At 32.3% G+C, this 21,774-nt stretch overlaps 1 protein-coding gene across 5 annotated transcripts in view; it reads left to right on the plus strand.

Annotated features, from left to right (window-relative positions):
• Window positions 1-21,774, plus strand: part of AGPS (alkylglycerone phosphate synthase) — a 187,871-nt gene that overhangs the window by 123,643 nt on the left and 42,454 nt on the right. For all 5 annotated transcript variants that reach the window (XR_013447227.1, XM_078071030.1, XM_078071027.1 and 2 more), the window contains exons 11-14: window positions 762-889; window positions 10,736-10,787; window positions 14,257-14,333; window positions 16,885-16,997. Coding sequence is in view for 4 of the 5 variants with exons in the window: in XM_078071030.1 (XP_077927156.1) it covers window positions 762-889; window positions 10,736-10,787; window positions 14,257-14,333; window positions 16,885-16,997 (370 nt within the window). In the remaining variant the exon portion in view is untranslated. The remainder of the gene's footprint in view (window positions 1-761; window positions 890-10,735; window positions 10,788-14,256; window positions 14,334-16,884; window positions 16,998-21,774) is intronic.

A 21,774-nucleotide genomic window follows, 5' to 3' on the forward strand; every position in this document is an offset into this window, starting at 1 on the left:
TTCGTGAATATAATCATTATAACCATGTCTCTTCAGATATTTTAGCATAGTTATTTAGATCTCATAGAATATAGTTTATATTTAACTTTCTTTTTTCCTATTTGATTTGTCCCTCCTCCATGTAATAAAGGAAAGAGCATTTATTTCATTGGTGGTTCTCTTGTACTAGATATTTATGGTAACTGCTCTGTCTCTGAAATACCTGGTCTGGGTTTTTTTTGTGTCTTACAAGGGCATCTTAGTATTGCCATTGTCATTGTATGAATTCCTAGGAAAAAGGCAAGGTAATAATAGTCCCTCTAATTTCTTCTATCATTTTAAATTCTCATAGAAGTTTCTTTTTTGCCCCAGCAAATTTTTCTCACAGTAAAAGTAGGCACAAATATCAAAATATACTTTTGTCTGAATGTTTGAGATATACAAACCTGTTGTTTTTCAAAAATTTTTTTCTTTAATAGGTTGTAATACTTTTAAAACTATTTAAAAGTAACCGTCTTGGAGGAAGGTTACCTTAAAAATGTTTTAAAGTATTTATGCATAACATAAGAAAAATGTATTCCCAAACCTTTTTTTTTTTAGAAAGTATAAAATTTGTTTAGTTGTTTTTCTAAAAAGACTTGAGTAGCCATTATTCCCCACATAGAATAAATAGATTTAAATATGAATAGAATAAATTAATAGAATAAATAGATAAAATAGATTTAAATATGATTTAGAAAATTGGCATGTGATATATTGGATTATTCCCCCTTCTTTTTCAGGAACTCTTGGTGTGATAACAGAAGCTACAATAAAAATCAGACCAATCCCTGAATACCAAAAGTATGGCTCAGTAGCTTTCCCTAATTTTGAACAAGGAGTAGCCTGTTTAAGAGAAATTGCAAAACAGGTAAAAAACAACAACAACAACAAAAACCCACCCATCTATATTTATATTTTTAAAAATTCTGCGTAATTGATTTTGATATGTCACATATAATCTTCATATTTAGTTGTGTTATATATGTGGTTTTACCCAGTGTTATATGAAAAGGTAATGTAAAATCATCCCTGTAAGTGCAGTTGCTATTTCTTTATTTTTTGGTTTAAAGAGTGCTGTGTGATTTTAAGCCAAGGTAAGATATGTACTTGGGTTGATGGCTTTGAATGACTCTGCCTTTAATGAATGTTATGTTTTCTTAAATTATTTTTAGATGAGACATTTTGTGATTAATTTGAAGTAATATATAATTTTTCTTAAACTAAGACAGTTATTGAAATTAAAATAAATGGCTGAATGTCAATTATCCAAAAATACAGAAATTAAGTATAGGTAATCAAACTCTCTCAATTCTCAGAATGTGCTACTACTAGGCCCTACTTTGTTTTATAATATTACCGAAGCTATAGTTTAAATTAAATAACATAATACAGCATAATATAACATAATATATTTAGCTATAAGTTAAGAAGAATTCCCATTTTCTCTTCCCTTCTTGAAAAAAGGATATATTATCAGGGATTTTTAAAAGACCAGATAATGCCACGTAATTTTATTTCTATGTTCTATGTATCATTGTAGAAATTCTTGCATTTCTTTAGGCATTTGGTTCATTGTTTGAACTACAATGGTTTTTAGAAAAATTTTATTGCAACATTTCCCAGCAGGGAGGAAATGAAGGGAATATACTCCAGCCTGTTTCTTCTTGCTTTCTCCAAACTCCTAGAGTTCTTTAGTACTTCCCATCAGCTATATGTAACTAGAATCTTGAGGGCAAGGGAGCTTTCTGATGTGACCCATATAGGTCAGCTTCCAGGTATCATGAGCAGGGTGAAGGGAGGATCTGATGAGGCAAAGGAATGATATCCAACAAATACTGCATATTCATTGTGGACTTTGTAAGGTATTGAAATGGAAAGTGGTCAAGAGTCTTATCTTCCCACCATCCCAAGACAACCACCCTAAATGTTTTAAAAAAATTTAAAATAAGCAGAAATATTTTATATTTACTCACATATTTACCATTTCCAATGTTCTTGAGTTCATACACTTTTGCTTTCTGAGACAGTCATTTTTTTCTGTCAGTTTTCCATTTGCAGGGAGTTCAGTTATATGGTCACCTAATCTCACAGTTGACAAAGGTAATTTTTATAATTTCCAAGTAGCTTCAGTTACTTATCAGTTAGATTGCTTCCTTCATCAAGACTTAGCCATAGGCCCCTTAATCTTGATTGTCTTACTGCTGGGAGGGGGAAGAGTTTAAATCAAGAAGTATAGTCCCGGAATGAACATTCTTGAACTTGTGGCAGGTTACTTTGGTGGTATTAAAGCAAAAGCGAATGTTAGTAGTTGAAATTTTTACAAGAAGAGCCCCTAATTCCTAGAATTTGGGGATATTATGATTAGGGAGCTAGAATATGCAGTAAGTATTATGCTATGTATGCTAAAATAATGAGATGGTATAATATTTAAATATTATTTTAAAATGTAACTATCTCAACACATCATATATTATTAAATAATATATATTATGTATAATTTATGTAATATTAAATATTTATAATATTTAAAAGCAGGACTGTTGAATAAAGGAGTGGAAATAAGTTTTAGGAATAAATATTTGTTATTCTAACATAATATCTGAACACTGAGCAGTAAAGTTCAAGTGTGTTTTAATATTGTTGCTAAAACCTTCCACACTTAGAGGCAAAGGAAAGTAATTTCAAATTTAAGATAGCCCAGGTGTTAAAGAATAAAAGAACTATTTGCAAAGCCTCATGGTTTTGTCTGTGAGTTAGTTAAAACCTAGGAGAATGGAAAGCTAAGTTTTGGTGTTCTTTATTTTTATTTTGTTTTGTTTTGTTTACAAAATAACTAAGTTCGCCAATTAAAAATCAGAACAAACCATTTTCCATAATTAAATTATATTTTCTTACCAATTTCAATCTTAATGACTTTTTTATTAAGGTGTTTTCACTTTGTATTATAATTTATTCTTTGTGTTACTTTTATTTGCTTTCTGTCAGTCAAGCTTGATTATTTCCCTCCCAAAAAAGCTTTATAATAAAAGATATAGTTCATATTATTTCTCTTGTTCAAGTTTTGAATGACATCTTTTTAATTGGCCATTGTTGTCTCCGTTTTTTATGGCAAAATAAGAAGGAATGCCAAATTAGATTTTTTTAAAAAAATCATAGAATTTATAAAACTATCTGGTTTGTATGTATTTTCAATAAATGATCTCATTGAGGTCACATTCAGTCTATGTTGGCTAAATCTGCCCCTTCACAAGATCACCATTCTAGAACACAGATTTAGTAGACTTGTTAAAAAGTGTTGTTATGTGATCTTTGAAGTAGAGGTAGACATATTTTGTGTTTTCCTGCTTTTCCATATTGCAAATATGTAAACATATCTTAGGTTTCATTAATGAGAAATGATGTACAAATATATCAGAATCCTAAATTTATAATTCTATTAAGATGGAAATGTTGGATTTAAACATAGTTGCTATAATCTGATGTGGCTTTTGGTACAATTTAATATGCTCCTGGTAGAAAGTAACAGAGAAGAACTACTTGTGCTAATGAAAAGCAGAGGGTGAAATTTTCCTTCATCCTTGCATAAATCAGTAAAAATTGCCCTTTTGTTTTAAAAGATTCTTTGGATATTCACCACTGACCATAATCTAAATTGACTACACAAAACTGTATTGGGTATATGGTTTGGAATAAACAAAGGTGATGGTTGATAAAGTGCCACCCTGTGGTTAAATACTTAAAAAGAAAGCTCCTTTCTAATCTATAATTTTAATAATTTGGTTCTGTGTACTTAGTAATAGACAGTTTTTAAAGACATATATACCATGCAACTAGAAAGCTTGCCTTGCTTGAAACTGATTAAAAAGCCTAGATAGATAATATTTTATTTTCAAATACTGCCTGTATGAATGAAACAGAATAGTTATTGCAATTTGGAGATATTCCACTGTTTGGGGAACTTATGTTATTTTACTTCACAGATACATAAGCATTAATGTTTACATTCCCTGGAAATGGGTAAATCCTTGTATTATAATTTAGGGACATTTACATATCAGTTTATAGAATGTACAAATCTTGTAGGTCAAGAATGGAACTGTGTGTGCTGCCCTGCTTTGTAACAGTATTCTGAGGCAGAAAAATTGAGCAAATGATCAGATTTTGGCACTAGCTGTTCAATTTGCAATTTGGAATTTCAACTGATAGCAGGAGAATTAAGATCCATTAAAATAGATGGTACATGGTTTATGATTGTGCCAAATTCTTGATTGAATAATGAGTTGGCTGCTTGTAATTTCTCACTGTCATTTCATAGCACTTCCATTTTTGCGGTATTTTCAGACTCAAGTTGCTTTTGAAATGGGAAACTGTATTTTGGATATGTATCTTTTGGAAAGGCGTATACATGCTTGTTTACAAATAGCAAAATGGGCTCTTTGTATATTTTTATCACTTTTCCTACTGAAGGAAATAAATTAAACAACTTTATACTGACAGCAGAAGGATTTTACTAAGGTATCTCATCTAATCTTTGTCCATGTGAGGATTGTCCTCTTTCAATACTTCACTGCCTGGTGAGGAACTAGAAAGGAAGATTTAGTGGAAGATTAATGTGATTCTATCTTATAAATGGCAGTCCAGTATAATCTCCAGCTTAACTCAGTAGATGGGTAAGTAAGTGATTTTTAAGACTTTCTGAGAAAATAGATTTCCTACTGTAGCCTCTCAGGAGAGGAGAAAGTGTTTTTTAATCAGAATATCAGTTTCAGGTGTATTTTATTATTCTCTTATTGTTTGTTTAAAGATGACAGTGATATCTTTATAAAGTTTTAAGGGAAGAGTGTTGAAATAAGCTCAAAAGCAATTTTTGAAGTCTGGCATTTCCCCTTCCCAGTAAAAACTTACGAATTATGCCCTATAGTATTGAGGGAGGACCATTTGTTCCATTAACAGGAAACACTGTATGTGTGGCACAGATCAGTATGCATTCCTCTGAAAACTGTCTTTCTCGGTATTAGAACTAGGTTTTTAGAATTATAAATTAAAAAGCAGCCTTTTCTCTACCTTTTGGTAAGGGGTGGCCCATTCTACCTACCATCACCTTTATTTTAAGCAATTTTAAACTGGTACGGTGTTATTTTCTAGAGAGTTTAGACCATAATTTGGAAAGAAGTACATAGTTCATGTTCGACACCTCAGACTGTTATATCTCAATTCTGAATTGTTCTGTCTTAAACTTGATTTATCCTGGATGGGTTGAAATAAACTAAAAGGAGCTAGGTTTAGCACTTACATTATAAAATAATTAAAACTTCTTTGTATTAGTGGTAATTCTTGGAAATAATTTGTTACATGTAGAAAATGGCATTGTTATTTTAAATGAGTGTGTGTGTGTGTATGCATGCGCGTGCATGCGTGTTCTTTCCTCCCTCTGAAGCAGAGAAAATAACCTCGCCAAATGTTTGATTAATTGGATTCTGTACTCTGTGATCCAGCAAAATGTATTAAACTTGAGGACAGTTACAAGACATAATTTCAACCAGGAGCTACTCAGAACAAGTCATTACACCTTTACAAAAATGAAAAATGAAAATGATGAACCAGAGACTGTTTGGCATTAACTTTTGGCTCTTCCCTTAATATAAATGGAGGGAAATATCTACTCTATAAGATGTATTGTTTCGTTCTTTAAAACCAAGAGATAATTCTCTTGTTAAAGAACATTCTTATTGTTTATAACGTGGACTCCTAGCGTCACTTCCGATAGGACTTACCAGTTCTACCAGTAGCCTAAAATACTGTCTGTGGTAACAGCTCTGAGAAAGAACCAATTATCTGTCTACATTTTAAGTTTTATCTGTCTAGAAATTTGCAGTTAAGAGAATTCTCTTCACATACCCTTTTTAAAACTTATTTATTAATTTATTTTTTTGTGCGTATCTCTATGTGAGATAGTGTGCTCTTAACTTTATATCCAACAAAGTACATTGGATATTGTGTAAGTTAAATAGACAGTTCCTGTCTTCTAGTAATCACTATAGATGGTGTATATCACAATAAATTTTAGGTGTTTAAATTTTTGTATGGCTAGGTACAAGGGGTTTGGTATTGGAACTTTGGCTTCTGATACACTATGAGATTACTAGACTATCTCCAAAATAGACTCAAGGTTCAGGAATTTGGGCCGTTCTAGAGTCTACACAAAATGTTTGATTTACTTCTTGAATAAACAAGCTTTTTCAATTCAAAGATGATACATATGTTAACCAAGGTACCATAGATATAGGACTACCATCCAGTGCTTATGTTTTATCTTTGTGAAGTTGGAATAGTAGAAATCCTGCTGACATTTGGAATGTTTTAATATTGATTTGCCAGTAACTAGTAAACTAAGGGATATCTTCATGAATAATGTGTCGCATCTGCAGTGCAAGTTCTGGTTTTCTCTGTGATAAGAAAGAGATATGACTTAGTTCCATAAAAACAAGTTTTGTGGAAACCATTTGATGTCTTATAGGGATTATTTTTTGGAGAAAATGTTTGGACTGAGAAATCTGTTGCTTTTTAAGTTAGTATAGAGATTTCTACTTAGTAAATAAGACTAATCAGTGATGGTTTTTTATTTTTCAGGTTATATATTCAAGTAAATTCCTGGTTGTAGCATCATTGAAGGGAAGAGATTGGCAGCAATTTGACTTAGTCAGTCTTACACTTGTGCTCTGAGGTCAATGTGGTTATTTATTTCTTCTCAGATAAAACACAGATAATTGATATTTCCTTAGTCGATAATGAGTTTCTCATCTCTTTTCAGATTATTTACTAAGTATAAAGTATACTTGGGTACAAGTCAGATGACATGAGGGATTCTAGTAAAAACGCATTTATCATAGTAGGAAATACATCAGTTATTTCATTAACTCCAGTTTGGGTAAGCAAATTTTGTTTGAGTGTTCCTTAAATTCCCTGAATGAGTATTATTAACTCACCAATAAAATTACTTGTTAAAACTATTCCCTCTCAGGTTAGTTCTGATCATATACCACCAGGGGTCACTTTAACTCAAGGACCCTTTTCCCCCTTTCCTCATCTATGGAATACTCTTAGGGTAATTGAGTAGCATGGGAATGAATTTAGAGCTCAAATTCTCAGGATTTGTGATGTCTCTTAAGTTTTAAAGGAAATATTTTTAGGTTTCCAAATGAGGTTTTATAGCAGTTGAAGCATAACTTGATCTTAATCATAGGTAGAGTTACCCAGATTGAGTGTTGTTGTTTTTTAAAAATAACATTATTTTGGTCTTTTGATTATAGGAACTTAAACTAAATTAGTTATAGTGGCAAGTTTTTATGTAAAACTCTTAAGAGACTTTTCTTGCTTTATATTTTTAGAATGATGCAGTCATTTACAGATTATCAATTGCCAGAGGATCATAAAGCAATCTAGATGATGTTTTTTAATTTGAGAATTTACTTTATGAGAGAGAGAATGGGAATTTACTTATGAGAATTTACTTGTGATTATAACTAAAAAACTCATTTACTGACTTTTGAAAATATGACACTATAAAAACAGACTAAATAAAGCTGTTGTTTTGATTTTGATAATTTTTAAAAAGTCAGTATTGAAAGCTAATATTTATTATCTAGATACAATAAACTTTCTTTAGCTTTTCATTCTTTTGTGATAAGTGTTAGTCTGCAACCATCTACCCTGCCTCAGTATAAATAGGAGTAGTACATAACTGACTAGTTTATGTGACTCAGCTGTCAAGTTAAAATCGTGTTCAGTAATATTAAATATCAGTTGTTATATGTACCAAGTGCTCTGAAGCTTACTTATTTTTCCATTTTTTTAATCTGAAAGTTTTAAGCATACAGAAACTTTAAAATAACAAGGTAGTGATCACCTGTATATCTGTCTTATATATTCAACAATTGACTTTTTGCTATGTTTGTTTTATGTTTGTGTCTATGTTTTCTGGGCCATTTGAAATTAAGTTGCAGACAGCATGGCACTTGACCTCTAAATATTTATACATACATCTAAAAATAAAGGTGTTTTTCTTCATAGTCATGATACTATTATCATGTCTAAGAAAATCAGCAGTAATTTTTTAATGACATTCTGTATTCATTCTACAATCAGATTATTTCAGTTGTACCCAAGATATATTTTGTAGATAGTCTTTCAAACCAAGATTTTATCAAGGCCTGCATATTTATTGTATTTTAGTTGTTTCAGAGATTGAATTCCACTACAAATTTATTCTACTAAATGTAATATACTTTCCCCCCATTTTCTGATACATGTGTGCCTATGCTGGTCGTTTTCATTAATAACACTTGCTGTAGGCATAGGAGTAGTAGAATCTATGTGGCAGTAGGAGATGGAAGTTACAAGTTGTTGTTAGGAATTTAAAAGTTGTTTTTTGGGGGTGGGGGTACGCCCTGGCTGGCTCAGTCTGTAGAGCGTTTGACTCTTGATCTCAGGGTTGTGAGTTTGAGCCCCATGTTGGGTGTTGACATTACTTAAAAAAAAATCTTTAAAAAAAAAGTTTGTTTTTCTAATAATACCAGAAGGACTCTGAATTCTTTCTCATATGTTACTGGTGTACTTAAGCCAAAGCATATAAATATGTATTTTATGTGATATTCTATTTATTTTATAAAGAAAAGAAACTTGGTCTAATCAGGCTTCATCTGTCTTATTAGAAGTTGATACTCCTGGGGCATCTGGGTGGGGGCTCAGTCATTTAAGTGTCTGACTCTTGATCTCAGCTGAGGTCATGAGTTCAAGCCCTGCTTTGGGCTGCATGCTGGGCATGGAGCCTAACTTAAAAAAATAAATAAGAATAAAAATAAATTTAAAAAAAGAAGTTGATATGCCTGTTTTAATAGGAACATTTTAGGAAGATTGATTTTTCTTTAGTATTTTGGAAACTGGTTTGGTTTTTAGAAGCATAACCCAATTACAAAGATATCTTTATACCAAGATTTGAAATTACTCAGGTTGTATATTTTTTATTTTATTTTATAATTGTATAGTGAATAGATAGTTTTCATATAATTTTTGTTTCAAATATGGTTTTAAAGCTGTGTGTGTCTGTGTTTGTGTGTGTGTGGTGTATGTGTGTGTGTTAAGTGATTTTTTAGGAGGCTTTGTGGTATATTTGAAATATTGCTTATCTAGCATTCAGGATATCTTGGTCCTAGTTCTATCTTTTAGTTTTGTCTATTTAACAGTCATATGACCTCAGATAAGTCTTTTAACCTCTCTGGTTCTTATGTACTCATCTGAAAAATGGGTATAATACCAGTTCTGCTACCCTGAGGGGGTTGTTTCTTATATTAAATAAGACATGTGAAAATAAGTTAGACATCACAGGATTCTATAAAAGTAAGGCAATAGGTTATCATCATGCTATGTATATAAAATTACCTAATACTGTTTCTTTAGACTCGGCACTGACTTTTTAAAATATAGATTGAATTATCTCACCTTTACTATCAAAGGTGAGTAAATAAATTCTATAGTGTTCAAAATAAGAATCTAGTCATTTTGTTGTGTGAAATAAAATGTGTATTGTGAGTGATTTTATAAAATTAAGTATTTGTTTAATTAAAAGTGAATAATAGCAAAAATGTTATAATGCACATTTATGTATTAAGTTTTGTTCTTTTGAATGATCTACATAAATCTAAATGTTGTGTTGATATAAATTTTATTGATAAATGTTATTACTCAGAAGATAAATGTTTAAAAAGTTTATGACAGTGAAAATTTTGTCATCTGAAAGCAGCCTCTTGGTAGAAGTGTAACCATGTTAAAAATTTACATAGAAAATAAAATTGTATTTAGAGTCCAACTTGCCTTAATATTATGGAAAAATTGTAGCTAACTTAAACCTTGCCAGAGTTTGTATTGTAGTATTTCAGCATCACAAAATTTATATGGCTATCTGTTCTCATTTTTCTTTCCTTGCAGCTTTTAGTGTGGTGCCTAGATTAAATTTAACACTGGCACAGTTTTAGATACATTATGTTATCTTTCATAATTTTGTTGCTATTTTCATACAAGTAACCTTGAAAGATTTTAGAATTCTGGACATTGATAGTATCCGGAATTTTCTATTTAAAATGGATTATGAGAAGGGATAAAAAGAACAGTTCCTAGAGTTATGTATGAAGACATCACAGATAATTTTTTTTAAAAGTGCTTTTACTCAGAAAAATTCCACCATCATCTTCTTCATCTTAAAAGTGTATATCCACCATCATCTTCTTTGTTTTAAAAGATGATATAAGGACCTGAGGACACATTATAATTCACAAATGTATAATGTTCTAGGCATTGATTTTAGTCTTTGAAATTTCTGCTTTGTTCTAAAATAATCCACTTCAAGGCCCAATATTTCTTTTAGGTATTTCCATAGATCTTTGCTAGGCATTAAGAAGATCTAGTTGCAGACAAATTAAAGATTTGGCAACATATATGTGTATGTATTATGTATGTGGATTTCTCCTCCAAATATTTAATAGAAGCTACTGGTGTTTTGTCAATTTAAAATTATATAAAAAGTTAAGATTTTTTTACTGTATATATTCCTAGGAACTAAATTCTTGATCTCAAATACAGAAAGTTGACATTTCTATTCTATCTGTCTAGCTTCTTTACAGTATTAAATTTGTATCACATTTTTTTCTTTTTAAAACAGAGATGTGCTCCTGCATCTATCCGCCTCATGGACAACCAACAGTTTCAGTTTGGTAAGTAAGGAGTGGTCATTTTAAAAACTGCTCATGAAGCCACAAAATTTGTGAAACAGCTGTTACCTGCCAGGAATAGTACTGAATGAAGAGGTAGGAAGATGAATGTCATAGTTCCTGTCCTGCAGGAAGCTCTCAGTTTAATGAGGACAGACAATTACATAAAAGAATGAGTGCAGGATTGTTGCAGGTGTTGTGAAATAAGAGTACGCTGGGTACCCTGGGGTGCATATGAAGGAGTGGTTGAGCCTGCTGGATTTTGCTGCATGTTGACATGGGGAGTCAGGAAAGGCTTCTTAAAGGGGGGTCATGCTTAAGCTAAGTAATGAAGCCTTTTGTGTATTTTGACCTGCATTTAGAGCTCTAGGCCTTAAGAGAGCCATGTATCTGATTAATAATGTTGTGTTATCTATTTATATATGCTGTTATTATAGTGAATTATGTTAGACCTAGACATGTTTGTAAAATTAACTATGATTTGACTAGATTTTATTTATAATTGGGATTTTAACAATTTAAAATGAAGGTTTAAAGAAAAGGTCCTTCAGGCCATCTGTTGTTCCTGTTCCACATTCTCATTGCTGTATCTAGGAACATACTCTAAGGCAGGTTCTACCGTCTCTAGTCTGGACTGTATCTCTTCTTTCCACTCTTTTCATGGCCACCCTTTACATAGCCATCAAAGTGATTTTTTGAAAAGACAGATCTGATTCTGCTTATTGGCTGTCTATAACCTTTTTGATTTCTCACTACCTGTTGAAGCCTTTCCATCTATATATCCTGCCATGGCTCCATGATCAAGCAACTAAAGAATAGCGCTTAGCACAGCAAGGGATGTCTAGGACATTTTACTAGCCGTATGGCTGATTGGCAGTGTTTGTACCATATTGGTTGTTAACAAAGCACAAGCCTTATTATTAGATGTTAATATTTTAAATTTCACTCCTACCTCTGACGCAACCCTTTAATTCATTATATTGAAATGATATGGGTTTTTTTAATATTTTATTTATTTATTTGACAGAGAGAGAGAACACAAGCAGGGGGAGTGGCAGGCAGAGGGAGAGGGAGAAGCAGGCTCCTCACTGAGCAGGGAGCCTGATGCGGGGCTCGATCCCAGAACCGTGGGATCATGCCCTGAGCCAAAGGCAGATGCTTAACAGACTGAGCCAGCCAGCCATCTTTGAAATGATATGTTTTAAGTATACTGAAATGATATATATCATTGAGTATATTGAAATGATCTGTAGATTTCCTCTGAAAAACTAAAGTTTGTCAAATTTAGGGGATGTTTCTTATTCATTTTTATATCTCCTGCACCTGTCCTATGATAGGCACTGCTGTTGATTGACTTAATCATCTACTCAGCAAAAGAGGGTGAACAGATCTTGAATAGCACATAGTAGAGTGTCAAGCACGCTATCAAAAGCACAGTTTATCCAGTACTCCTCACAACTGTTTCCGAAAGTGGTACTCCCAGTTTACAAATGACTCAAAGGCTAGACATTTCAGCCAAAGCCCACAGGTCGTATGTGGTAAAGCCGGGGTTGAACCCAAATCTGTCTGACTCCAAGGCCCAAGACTTTTCCCACCATTTGAGATCAATTCTTTGAAACGTAGATATTTATTAAATAATTAAAAATGTTTAAGTTGACACTGTAACAGCACCAAATTTACTAATAAGACTGTTCTAAACTAGTAAATTTGAAAACTTAGTTCCTTTATTTAGCAAAAAATACAAAACACAGTAGCCAGAATACATTTATAATGTAATTATTTTGAAAGGCAACATTAATTTAAAAATAAAAAAAATAATATCCTCTTATGTATTCACCTAATGCTAAATGCTTGACGCACTTAAAGTTAATATCGCTTTTAGGATAATTATTCTTCAAAGCTATCATGTCAACTCAGTATTTGGGATATACGTGACTAAGTCCCACTAGTGTTAATGGAAATCGTGCAAATAAATTTCCATGTGTTAAGATGAACATAGACCCTTAAGGATTATTTCACATCAGTGTAGTGACATTTGGAGTCTCCTCATACAATATGTAAAGATGTGTGGATCAGAAGGCTTGTATGAGGAACAGATAATTTTAGTTTCTTGCAAGAATATGACTAACACACTCACACATTTATGTTTATTTATTTCCAATTATTAAAGTAGGATAAATTCCATTTGGGACAGGAAGTGAGTATTTTGATGGTATGTTATTTCTAAATTTATACTGTCTATAAATGGTATTTTTTTAAGGCACTGATTATGCTGGAGAAGCATTTTTGACAGCGTACAGTAAAAGAAAAAAAATTTCCTAAACATGTGATCCAGGAACTTGAAAAGATTGCTGGGTTGATCTCTATCTAATTTGCCTGTCGTTCTTGTTGTTTTTTGTTTTGTTCAGTTATAGCATTGATATCTAACTCTTAACCTCTGGTTAAGACTATGTTACTTGGTCTTTTGTGTCACAGTTTCCTATTATAGTCAGTAAAAATGTAATAAGTATTACAGATTCAGATTCGAACTTAAAAAAAAAAAAGATGAATGAAAAAAAAAGAAAGGACTACAAGTCATCTCCTGCCTCCCCACCAAAGAAACTCATTTGCACCTATTTTAAAGAAGGGATCCATGCTTTAAAAAAACCAAACAAACAAAAACAACATCCCAAAATCTTAAAGCTGTTTTTAAAAAATAAAATTTTTATTTAGAGATAATTTCAGATTTAGTAGACACTTTAAAATTCTTTGTAAAAATTCTATATAAATGGTACGCCCATTTTTCTGAATTGGGCAGATGTAGGACTCTTAATCTAACAGTCATGGGAGTTAAGAAGTTGTTACTCTAAAAACAATGAGGAAACAGTAAAAGACTTTCACTCAATTAAGCTCAATCCACAGGCAAAGATGTTAATTTAACAGACTCTGAGACACCGTTTATGTTGTTTTGGCAATTTTAACTCTCTGGGTGTGATTAAGGAAGCAGTTACTAGTTTTATGCCAAGAATTCTGGAAGAATTAAGAATTAATTAAGAAACAACCTTAAACTTGGCATTGACTGCATATTTGGTTATAGTTCTGAATGGTTTCTGCATAATTAAAAAAAATAAAAGTAAACTCAGCCACCGTTGGGTGTTCTTAATGAAATAAAAATTAATGAAGTGATTTTACTATGTATAAACTATACTATTGAAAGATAACCTAAACTATATGTAGTATTAATTACATATAGTCATTTGAGTTAAAAAAGAAACAGAGGTTTTGTAAACAGAAAGTTGTGACTTTTGAAAGAAGATAAAGTTAAAAGATGTAGATCTTAATATCAGTATGCTATATATACAACATAGGAAGATTTAAAAAATTGGAGAAATGAAACATTCACTTTTTTAGGATACTAAATTAAACTAGCTTCTTAATCTTTTGAAAAACAGAATTTGCTATTAATTTAAATTATGAACTTTTTTCTTCTTAGGTCATGCTCTTAAACCTCAGGTTTCCTCTATTTTCACATCATTTTTGGATGGCTTAAAGAAGTTTTATATTACAAAGGTAAGAATTTTTATAAAATGCTAAAATTTTTAATGCTTATGATATTAATTTTGTTTTCTGCCTTCTCCCCCCTCACACATACGTATTATCAAGGATGTTTTTTCATGGTGCTGTGTACATTTCTTAATTATTATTTTTCATGTTGGAATAAATATTTTATCAAGTAAGTAAGTTATGCATTTAATTTCAGAAATTTTAATTTTTTCCCAGATTTGAAGTTCCTAAAAATAACATTACATTAAACAGTTTCATGCATGTCAGATTTTTTATAGTTTGATTTTTTTTTTTGTATTAGATATCTATATCTAGTGAAATAAGAGTATGGATTTTTTAAAAATCTTTGCTGAATTCCTTTCTTAAAGGATTATGCCAGCTTGCACTATCCCTAGGGACATACAGGTGCTGTTTCTTTGTTCCATCCTTGCTATGGAACAAAAACACAACAAATGTTGTGTTCTGTTCTGTTTCAAATGTCCTGAATCTAGGGGGAAAAGTAGTACTTTATTTTAGGTAATGTTTCTCATTGAAATTCCAGTGAGACCCATCATTTCCCTGTATTTCCTAGATACAGTTTTTGTGTGTATTAGTTGAGTATGGTTATTTTGCCAGGGGTGCCAGCTTCGTGGTATTTTTCCTTGGTACTTTTCATGTAGCCTTTGAGTAATGGGATTATTAGATGTCTTTGTCATAAATGTGAATAATTTTTTGAGTCAGGTGACTCCCTTTATTTATTTATTTAGGTGACTCCCTTTTTAATAAGAGTTTTTCTTTTTGGTGCAAAGGTTTCAAAATTTTGTATCTTTTCCTGTGATTATTTAATCATTTCTAAGCTGGGACCATTTCTTCTCTCTCTTGCTTTTTTTTTTTTGTTAAATGGGAATTTAAAAATTTTTATCTTTATTACTATTTGAATTTATTTCAATTTTATGATGTGAGATAAAGCTCTAAATTAATCTTCACCTTCCGCTGCCCCAGTTGCTAAGCAGTCGTGGCAGCACCATTAGCTAACTAACCCCTGCTTCTCTTACATGGACTTGCTGTGTCTGAGACATCTTCTGAAATACTGACTCAAGATGGAGACTCCATTTTAATGTATCACATATTGTATGATCTCTCTTATATGTGCAGTCTAGAAAAAAAATATTTAAAAAAAAACATTAAAAAAACTAAGCTTATAGATACAGAGAACAGACTGGTAACTGCCAGAGACGGGGTGAGGGGTGGGAGAAGAAGGTGAACTTTTTTTGTTTTTAGGGGTTGAGGGGTGGAAGGAGAGCGTGAACTGTTTTTACTTTTTCTAGTTTAAATAAATTGAATTTTAAAAAGGTATCACATTTTTTTAAATGAGTTTTTGTTCGGGGCGCCTGGGTGGCTCAGTCGTTAAGCGTCTGCCTTCGGCTCAGGTCATGATCCCAGCGTCCTGGGATCGAGCCCCGCATCGGGCTCTCTGCTCCGCGGGAAGCCTGCTTCTCCTTCTCCCACTCCCCCTGCTTGTGTTCCCTCTCTCGCTGTGTCTCTCTCTGTCAAATAAATAAATAAAATCTTTAAAAAAATAAAAAATAAAAAAAAAATAAATGAGTTTTTGTTCTTGGAAAATTAAATGGATTTAATCGCTATAGTTCTAGTTCTTGTTTCTTAGAATTTTCCTTGTTATCCATCATAACCTACCTGTTTATCAACCTAGAAAAATTTTAGAAACTCTTCACCATCTTAGGAAGTCCATTAAGTTTTCTCTTTTTTTTTTTTTTTTTTTAAGATTTTGTTTATTTTCTGACAGAGAGAGACACAGCGAAAGAGGGAACATAAGCAGGGGGAGTGGGAGAGGGAGAAGCAGGCTTCCCGCCCAGCAGGGAGCCCGATGTGGGGTTCGATCCCAGGACCCTGGGATCATGACCTGAGCTGAAGACAGATGCCTAACGACTGAGCCACTCAGGCGCCCCTAAGTTTTCTGTCAGAATTGGAATGAACCTGTATATTAATTTGAGCAAGAATTGACAGATTTATATACTTAGTTGAGGCATTCTAGAACATACGTCTTTATAATCTATTTTTAGACATGTTTTCCTAATGAGGTTACATATTTCCTTTTATGGTTATTCTTAGATATTTTAATTATATATGTAAGATCTCCTTTGAAAATGTTATTTAATAAGTTATTGTTGGTATGTAAGGATGCTGTTATTTTTTTACCTTTTCCTCATCCTACATTTTGCTAATTCATTATATTCTATAATTTGGTATTTTTATTTGCTTCTTTATTGCAGTTATAATTCTTACAAGTTCTTTGTTGTATTACTTACCAATATGTCATTACAATTGACACCATGGCATACTTTGAAATTAAGTATTTTTCTGTAGTTTTGTTATTTGTAACAACCTGAATAGGTGCATTAAACATTCTTTTTGATTCACATGTAAAATTCCAAAGCTCAATTTTAAAGAGTTGGTATGTTTGAGCCCAGATCAGAAGGAAATACGAGCAAAATGTATTTTGATTTCCTGTTTTATAGGATAAGACTTATCTGTAATAATTTTTTTTTTTTTTTTGTAGTTTAAAGGATTTGATCCAAATCAGCTAACTGTCGCTACATTACTGTTTGAGGGGGACCGTGAGAAGGTTCTTCAACATGAAAAACAAGTGTATGACATTGCTGCAAAATTTGGGTATGGCTTTAGTTTATAATGCCAAGAGAATGTTAATCTAAAATGCTGGTATCTGCAAGCAGTTGTTAATACCCTTTAAAGTATTAAATTTGTAGCAATATATGATAGTCAACTTAAAATGTTGTATTGGTTTACTTCCAAAATTTGTGATCATATATATATTAAATATTTTATTGTATTATTACATTAATGCTAATTTTATAATACTTGCTTTTGTTGTACTAGAGTAAAATATGAAAAATTCACAGTCCTCTTACTATTTAGTGGTAATTGTGTATTTGTATAAAACATGTTATTAGTATGTTTTTAAAAGGAAATTTTTTAAACAAAAGAATTTGATAAATTATCTATACTCCACCCCTTGTCACTTACTGTTTTGTGCTGGTATAAAGAAATGGAAAACATTTCACATCTATAACCAACTGAATAATGATTGGGTGGTTTCTTTCTGTCTACGTGATGGATTATGAGACTGATCAATGAGAACTATAGTGAAAATGCCATTTATCAGGACTACATTTTTTCCTTTCCTTTCTAAGTACTTAAAGTTTCTGGATACCAGTTTACTTTTTTTTAATTTCAGAGCTTAAAGTATACATTATGCTTAATCTGAGTTCTTTGTAAATATTTACTTTAATTTCCCTTTTTTGCTATTTATGAGAACAAATGGGCACTTAATTTGTAGCCTTGTGTTTCAGAATGCCCCACTTTTATGTATTTTTCTCACATATGATATTCAGCTCTTTATTTTTAGGATTTTCTGAACTTAGTGTTAAAAAGTAGAATTCTTAGAAAAAGATCTAATCTTGGGCTTAATTTTTAGTTTACTTTTGTACTGTTTTTGAGTATAGCAAATTAGCCTCTCAATTTTATTCTTACCTTATTCTGAAATTGGCAAGTGGAATTTAATTTCTTTAGCAAAAGATGAAATTCATTATCTTTCACTTATTTCTCTTTCACAGTACCTTTTTTGGGAATTACTGATTTTTTAACTAAATTAGTTAAGAGTAATTGTGCTATAAAAATTCAGTTAATAACCAAAAGGCTTGGATTTCAGGTTAATCTCTGAATTTATTTTTGAAATGTACATGTACCTGTTTTTTAGTTTCTAAGTTATGTGGAGTTTATATATAATTTGATTTTTAAACTTTTTTCTTAAAATCCATGGTATTAGAAACAATTAAGGTGATTTAAATTAAAATCTTTTATATCTAAATTAACTCTTTTATTTCTGTTCTAACCTTAAATATTAGAGGCTGGAACTTTAAAAAATTGTTTTTTATATATTTAAATATTTAATTGGGATTTCAGAATCGTTCAGGAGCACTTGTAGGGAAATGCATGCTATAATATTTGAATCATTTTGTATAAATAAGGTAAATTTGCTTAGTTTCACCTCAGTCCCCTGGTCCTCCTCCTACTTCCAACACACACACCCCCACACATGGATACACATGCACAGAAATTCCACTTTGTAATATGTTTAAGTGTAATTACAATTCAGAGTAGCCAGCAAAATCATTAGTAGTTAGTAATGTGCTACATTTTTTGTTGGATGGGGGGGGGGGTAGGATGATGGCAAAATGCCTTTTTATGTGAGGTAAGACATAATTTTTATAAGGCATGACCTGCCTTTTCTTGGACATTACTGCTGATGCCTGGTATATACTAGATGCTTGATTGAACATTTGTTGAAAGAATTAAGGAAACTGAATATTTTTCCCTAACAATTTTTATTCTGTTTCATTTATGCCTAATTGCTGTGCCATCCTTAAAACAGTGTATTTTAATCTTTAGGTATTTATCAGAGCCATTTTGTCAGTTTTAAGTTGAGCTGCCAACTGTCATGAACTCTCTTGTCATGTAATTTGTCTTGTTTTTCCCATGTAATTTACAACTTAAAAGTTAAAAATGAACTTCCTTAAGATGAACCCAGGTCTTTTTAGATACTGATACTGAAGCCCCAGAACTATTGAGTTAATTCCAGTTATTTGTTTATACCAAACAAAAAATCAAATTCACCCATTAAAAGAGGTTATAGTAAGTGAGATACCTATTTAAAGCAAGGGCAAAGTATTAAAATTCACACTCTGATTGGGGTCTCGTTTTTTTGGCTATTACTATTTGCTACTTATTAGTTACGTTATAATTAATTTCTTATGTACTTTCATCCTGGTTTCCTTCATTTGGATGTAGAAATCTTCAGTATTCACAGTCCAGGCTGTCATTAGGCAGATGACTTAGGGCTGTTTTAGTTTTGATTTGATTTGATTTGATACTTGGAAATATCTTCATGTGGTTTTCTAGCAGAAGTCCTGGTTTTCTCCCATGTTTCTCTCTAGGCACTAGTTCTTTGTTCTAATCACTGAAAGATTCAGGGATATTTTCCTCACTTAAGATGCCACTTGGCCAACCCTTGCTCCCCAGTGAATGATTTCTTATGCATAACTAAAAAGCAGCACTAAATTTATTTCTGCTAAAGTTTCATGAGTTAGTTTAGCTCATGTATTTTACTTTGAATTAGGGCATTATTCATCTGTCCTTTATTTTCTGTTCTTTTGTTTTATCTTCTGTTCCTACCACCTCATTAGCTTTGAATTGATGGTTTTTAATGAAGTACTCCCAACAGTTTAGAACATTTTTATGTGTTATCCTAGCCATTTTTCCTCCTTGCCTTCCACCCCCACCCTAACACCGTTTAATACCTTTGAACACATATGATCCAATAGAACATAATAGGCAAATGTTGAATAATCATACTTTGGTTGTTTATCTATGTTTGCTAGTAATATACTTTAACTTCTCTAAGAGCTAAACAGAACAAACATTCCCTGTCAGCAATCATGACAGACGTATTGACATTTACCATAGAACTTAAGGTAATGTGTTGTTATTTTTAAAGTGTGTGCTTAAGTTGTTTAATGTAATTCAACATGAGAGTGATTAGGTTCACCAGATGGCTCTTTTATATAAAAAGATTGTCTCTTACTCCTCTTTCATTAGTCTTCCCAGTCCTTTCTTTTTTTTTTTTTTTTTTTAAAGATTTTATTTATTTATTTGAGAGAGAGAGAATGAGAGAGACAGCACATGAGAGGGGGGAGGGTCAGAGGGAGAAGCAGACTCCCTGCCGAGCAGGGAGCCCGATGCGGGACTCGATCCCGGGACTCCAGGATCATGACCTGAGCCGAAGGCAGTCGCTTAACCAACTGAGCCACCCAGGCGCCCATCTTCCCAGTCCTTTCTCATGAAACAGGTTTAAATTTGTTTAAGAACCTTGTTAATTGGTGTTTGAAATTTGTGGAGGGAGCAGGAAGTAGGGGATGGGTATTACTACTTTACCATAAAGCAGTTTGAATCTTAGTATACTTTTTTGGAGTGGCTGCTGCGAAAATGGCAAGTTAGAAGCATTTAATTTCTACGCCCTACTGTTGTTTATATTGTATTTTAAGGTAATTCTGTCTAGAAGATAGAGTTCTGAAAGCTAAAGAAAAGAGAGAGAGAGATCGAAGTTACAGAAAGCTAAATTTGCAGAGAAACCTATGATTCAGAAAAGCAAGCCCAGAATGACTTTTCTTCTCCTTTGGGGTTTATGAATTTAGAATGGATATCAATTTCATCCTGTTTTGGATAAGAAAATGCATGTTTCAGTGTGGTTTGTCACACTGAATTCCATAGTGGAGCAGATCTCCCCACCCCCACCAGATGTTAGAACAGGATCTAAAGAAAAATGGCTTGACATGGGACTGCAAAGTAAGACTTTTTCTCATCCTGATATAAGAGAGGTAGGCCTACTAAATGTCCATACCTGTTACTTCTCACCAAATACCAGCTTAGAATGTGCCTTCTCAAGGATTCCCAGTGCAGGTCTCTTGCACCCTTTGCTAGTCTTCACTGTCCTTTCTTTCTGCCACTAGGCCCAAGATGAATTGTTCCTATTTACTACCTCAGTAGTATTTTTTTTTTTCTTTCTTGGACTCAGTGTCTGACTCTGCTTCATATCTACCCAAGGTATAGATTCAGATATTTTCCTCCACACATTTACCACAGCAACTTTCTGACTTGTTTCCTTCTTGTTTTGGAACTTTATTTGACTTCCTACCCCTAACCTCAAACCCATATATATCCAACCCAGAATTATATTATTTCTTCTTACTTTTCACTCTCAACTGCTTGACTTAAGTTCTGTCTTCTTTGCTCATTAACATTTAGTAATACAAACAACCCCCCCATTTCATTTTATTGTACCCCACCCCCAAGTGGTTCTAGACTAGAGCTGCTCCTATCAAGTGTTTGCCACTTCTCTGGGTGATACTAATTTGTTTATATGCAGCTATAATTCTAAGGAAATTTGATTTGGCCTTTACATCCTAGCCTAAAATTGCCTTTCAGTATTTATATAGCACAACGGTATATCTATGCTGAATTATTTTCTTACTGCTAAATCCAAGCAAAACTTCAGGGGAAGGAAGAACTTAACTATAAGGTGTTAATTGAAGCAATAAGAAAATTGATTCTTCCAGAGGAAGCTCAAATAACAGAGGCTCAAGATTTGAGTCTTGGGCAACACCGTGGTTAAGGGCTCAGTATCCTGAGACCAAGGAAGTGTAATTACAGGATTGAACAGAGAGACAGAGAAGTTAATCATCCATTATGACCCAAGAAAGTCACATGAAAATATACTTTTCTATCTAGTTTTATTGAGGGATTTTTTTCATGGGTACTTTGGGAGTTTGTGGAAGTTTTCTTTAATTGACTAAGAATAGTTAAAATTTAATTT

Source organism: Halichoerus grypus, chromosome 4 (genome assembly GCF_964656455.1).
Source record: "Halichoerus grypus chromosome 4, mHalGry1.hap1.1, whole genome shotgun sequence".
NCBI lineage: Eukaryota > Metazoa > Chordata > Mammalia > Carnivora > Phocidae > Halichoerus > Halichoerus grypus.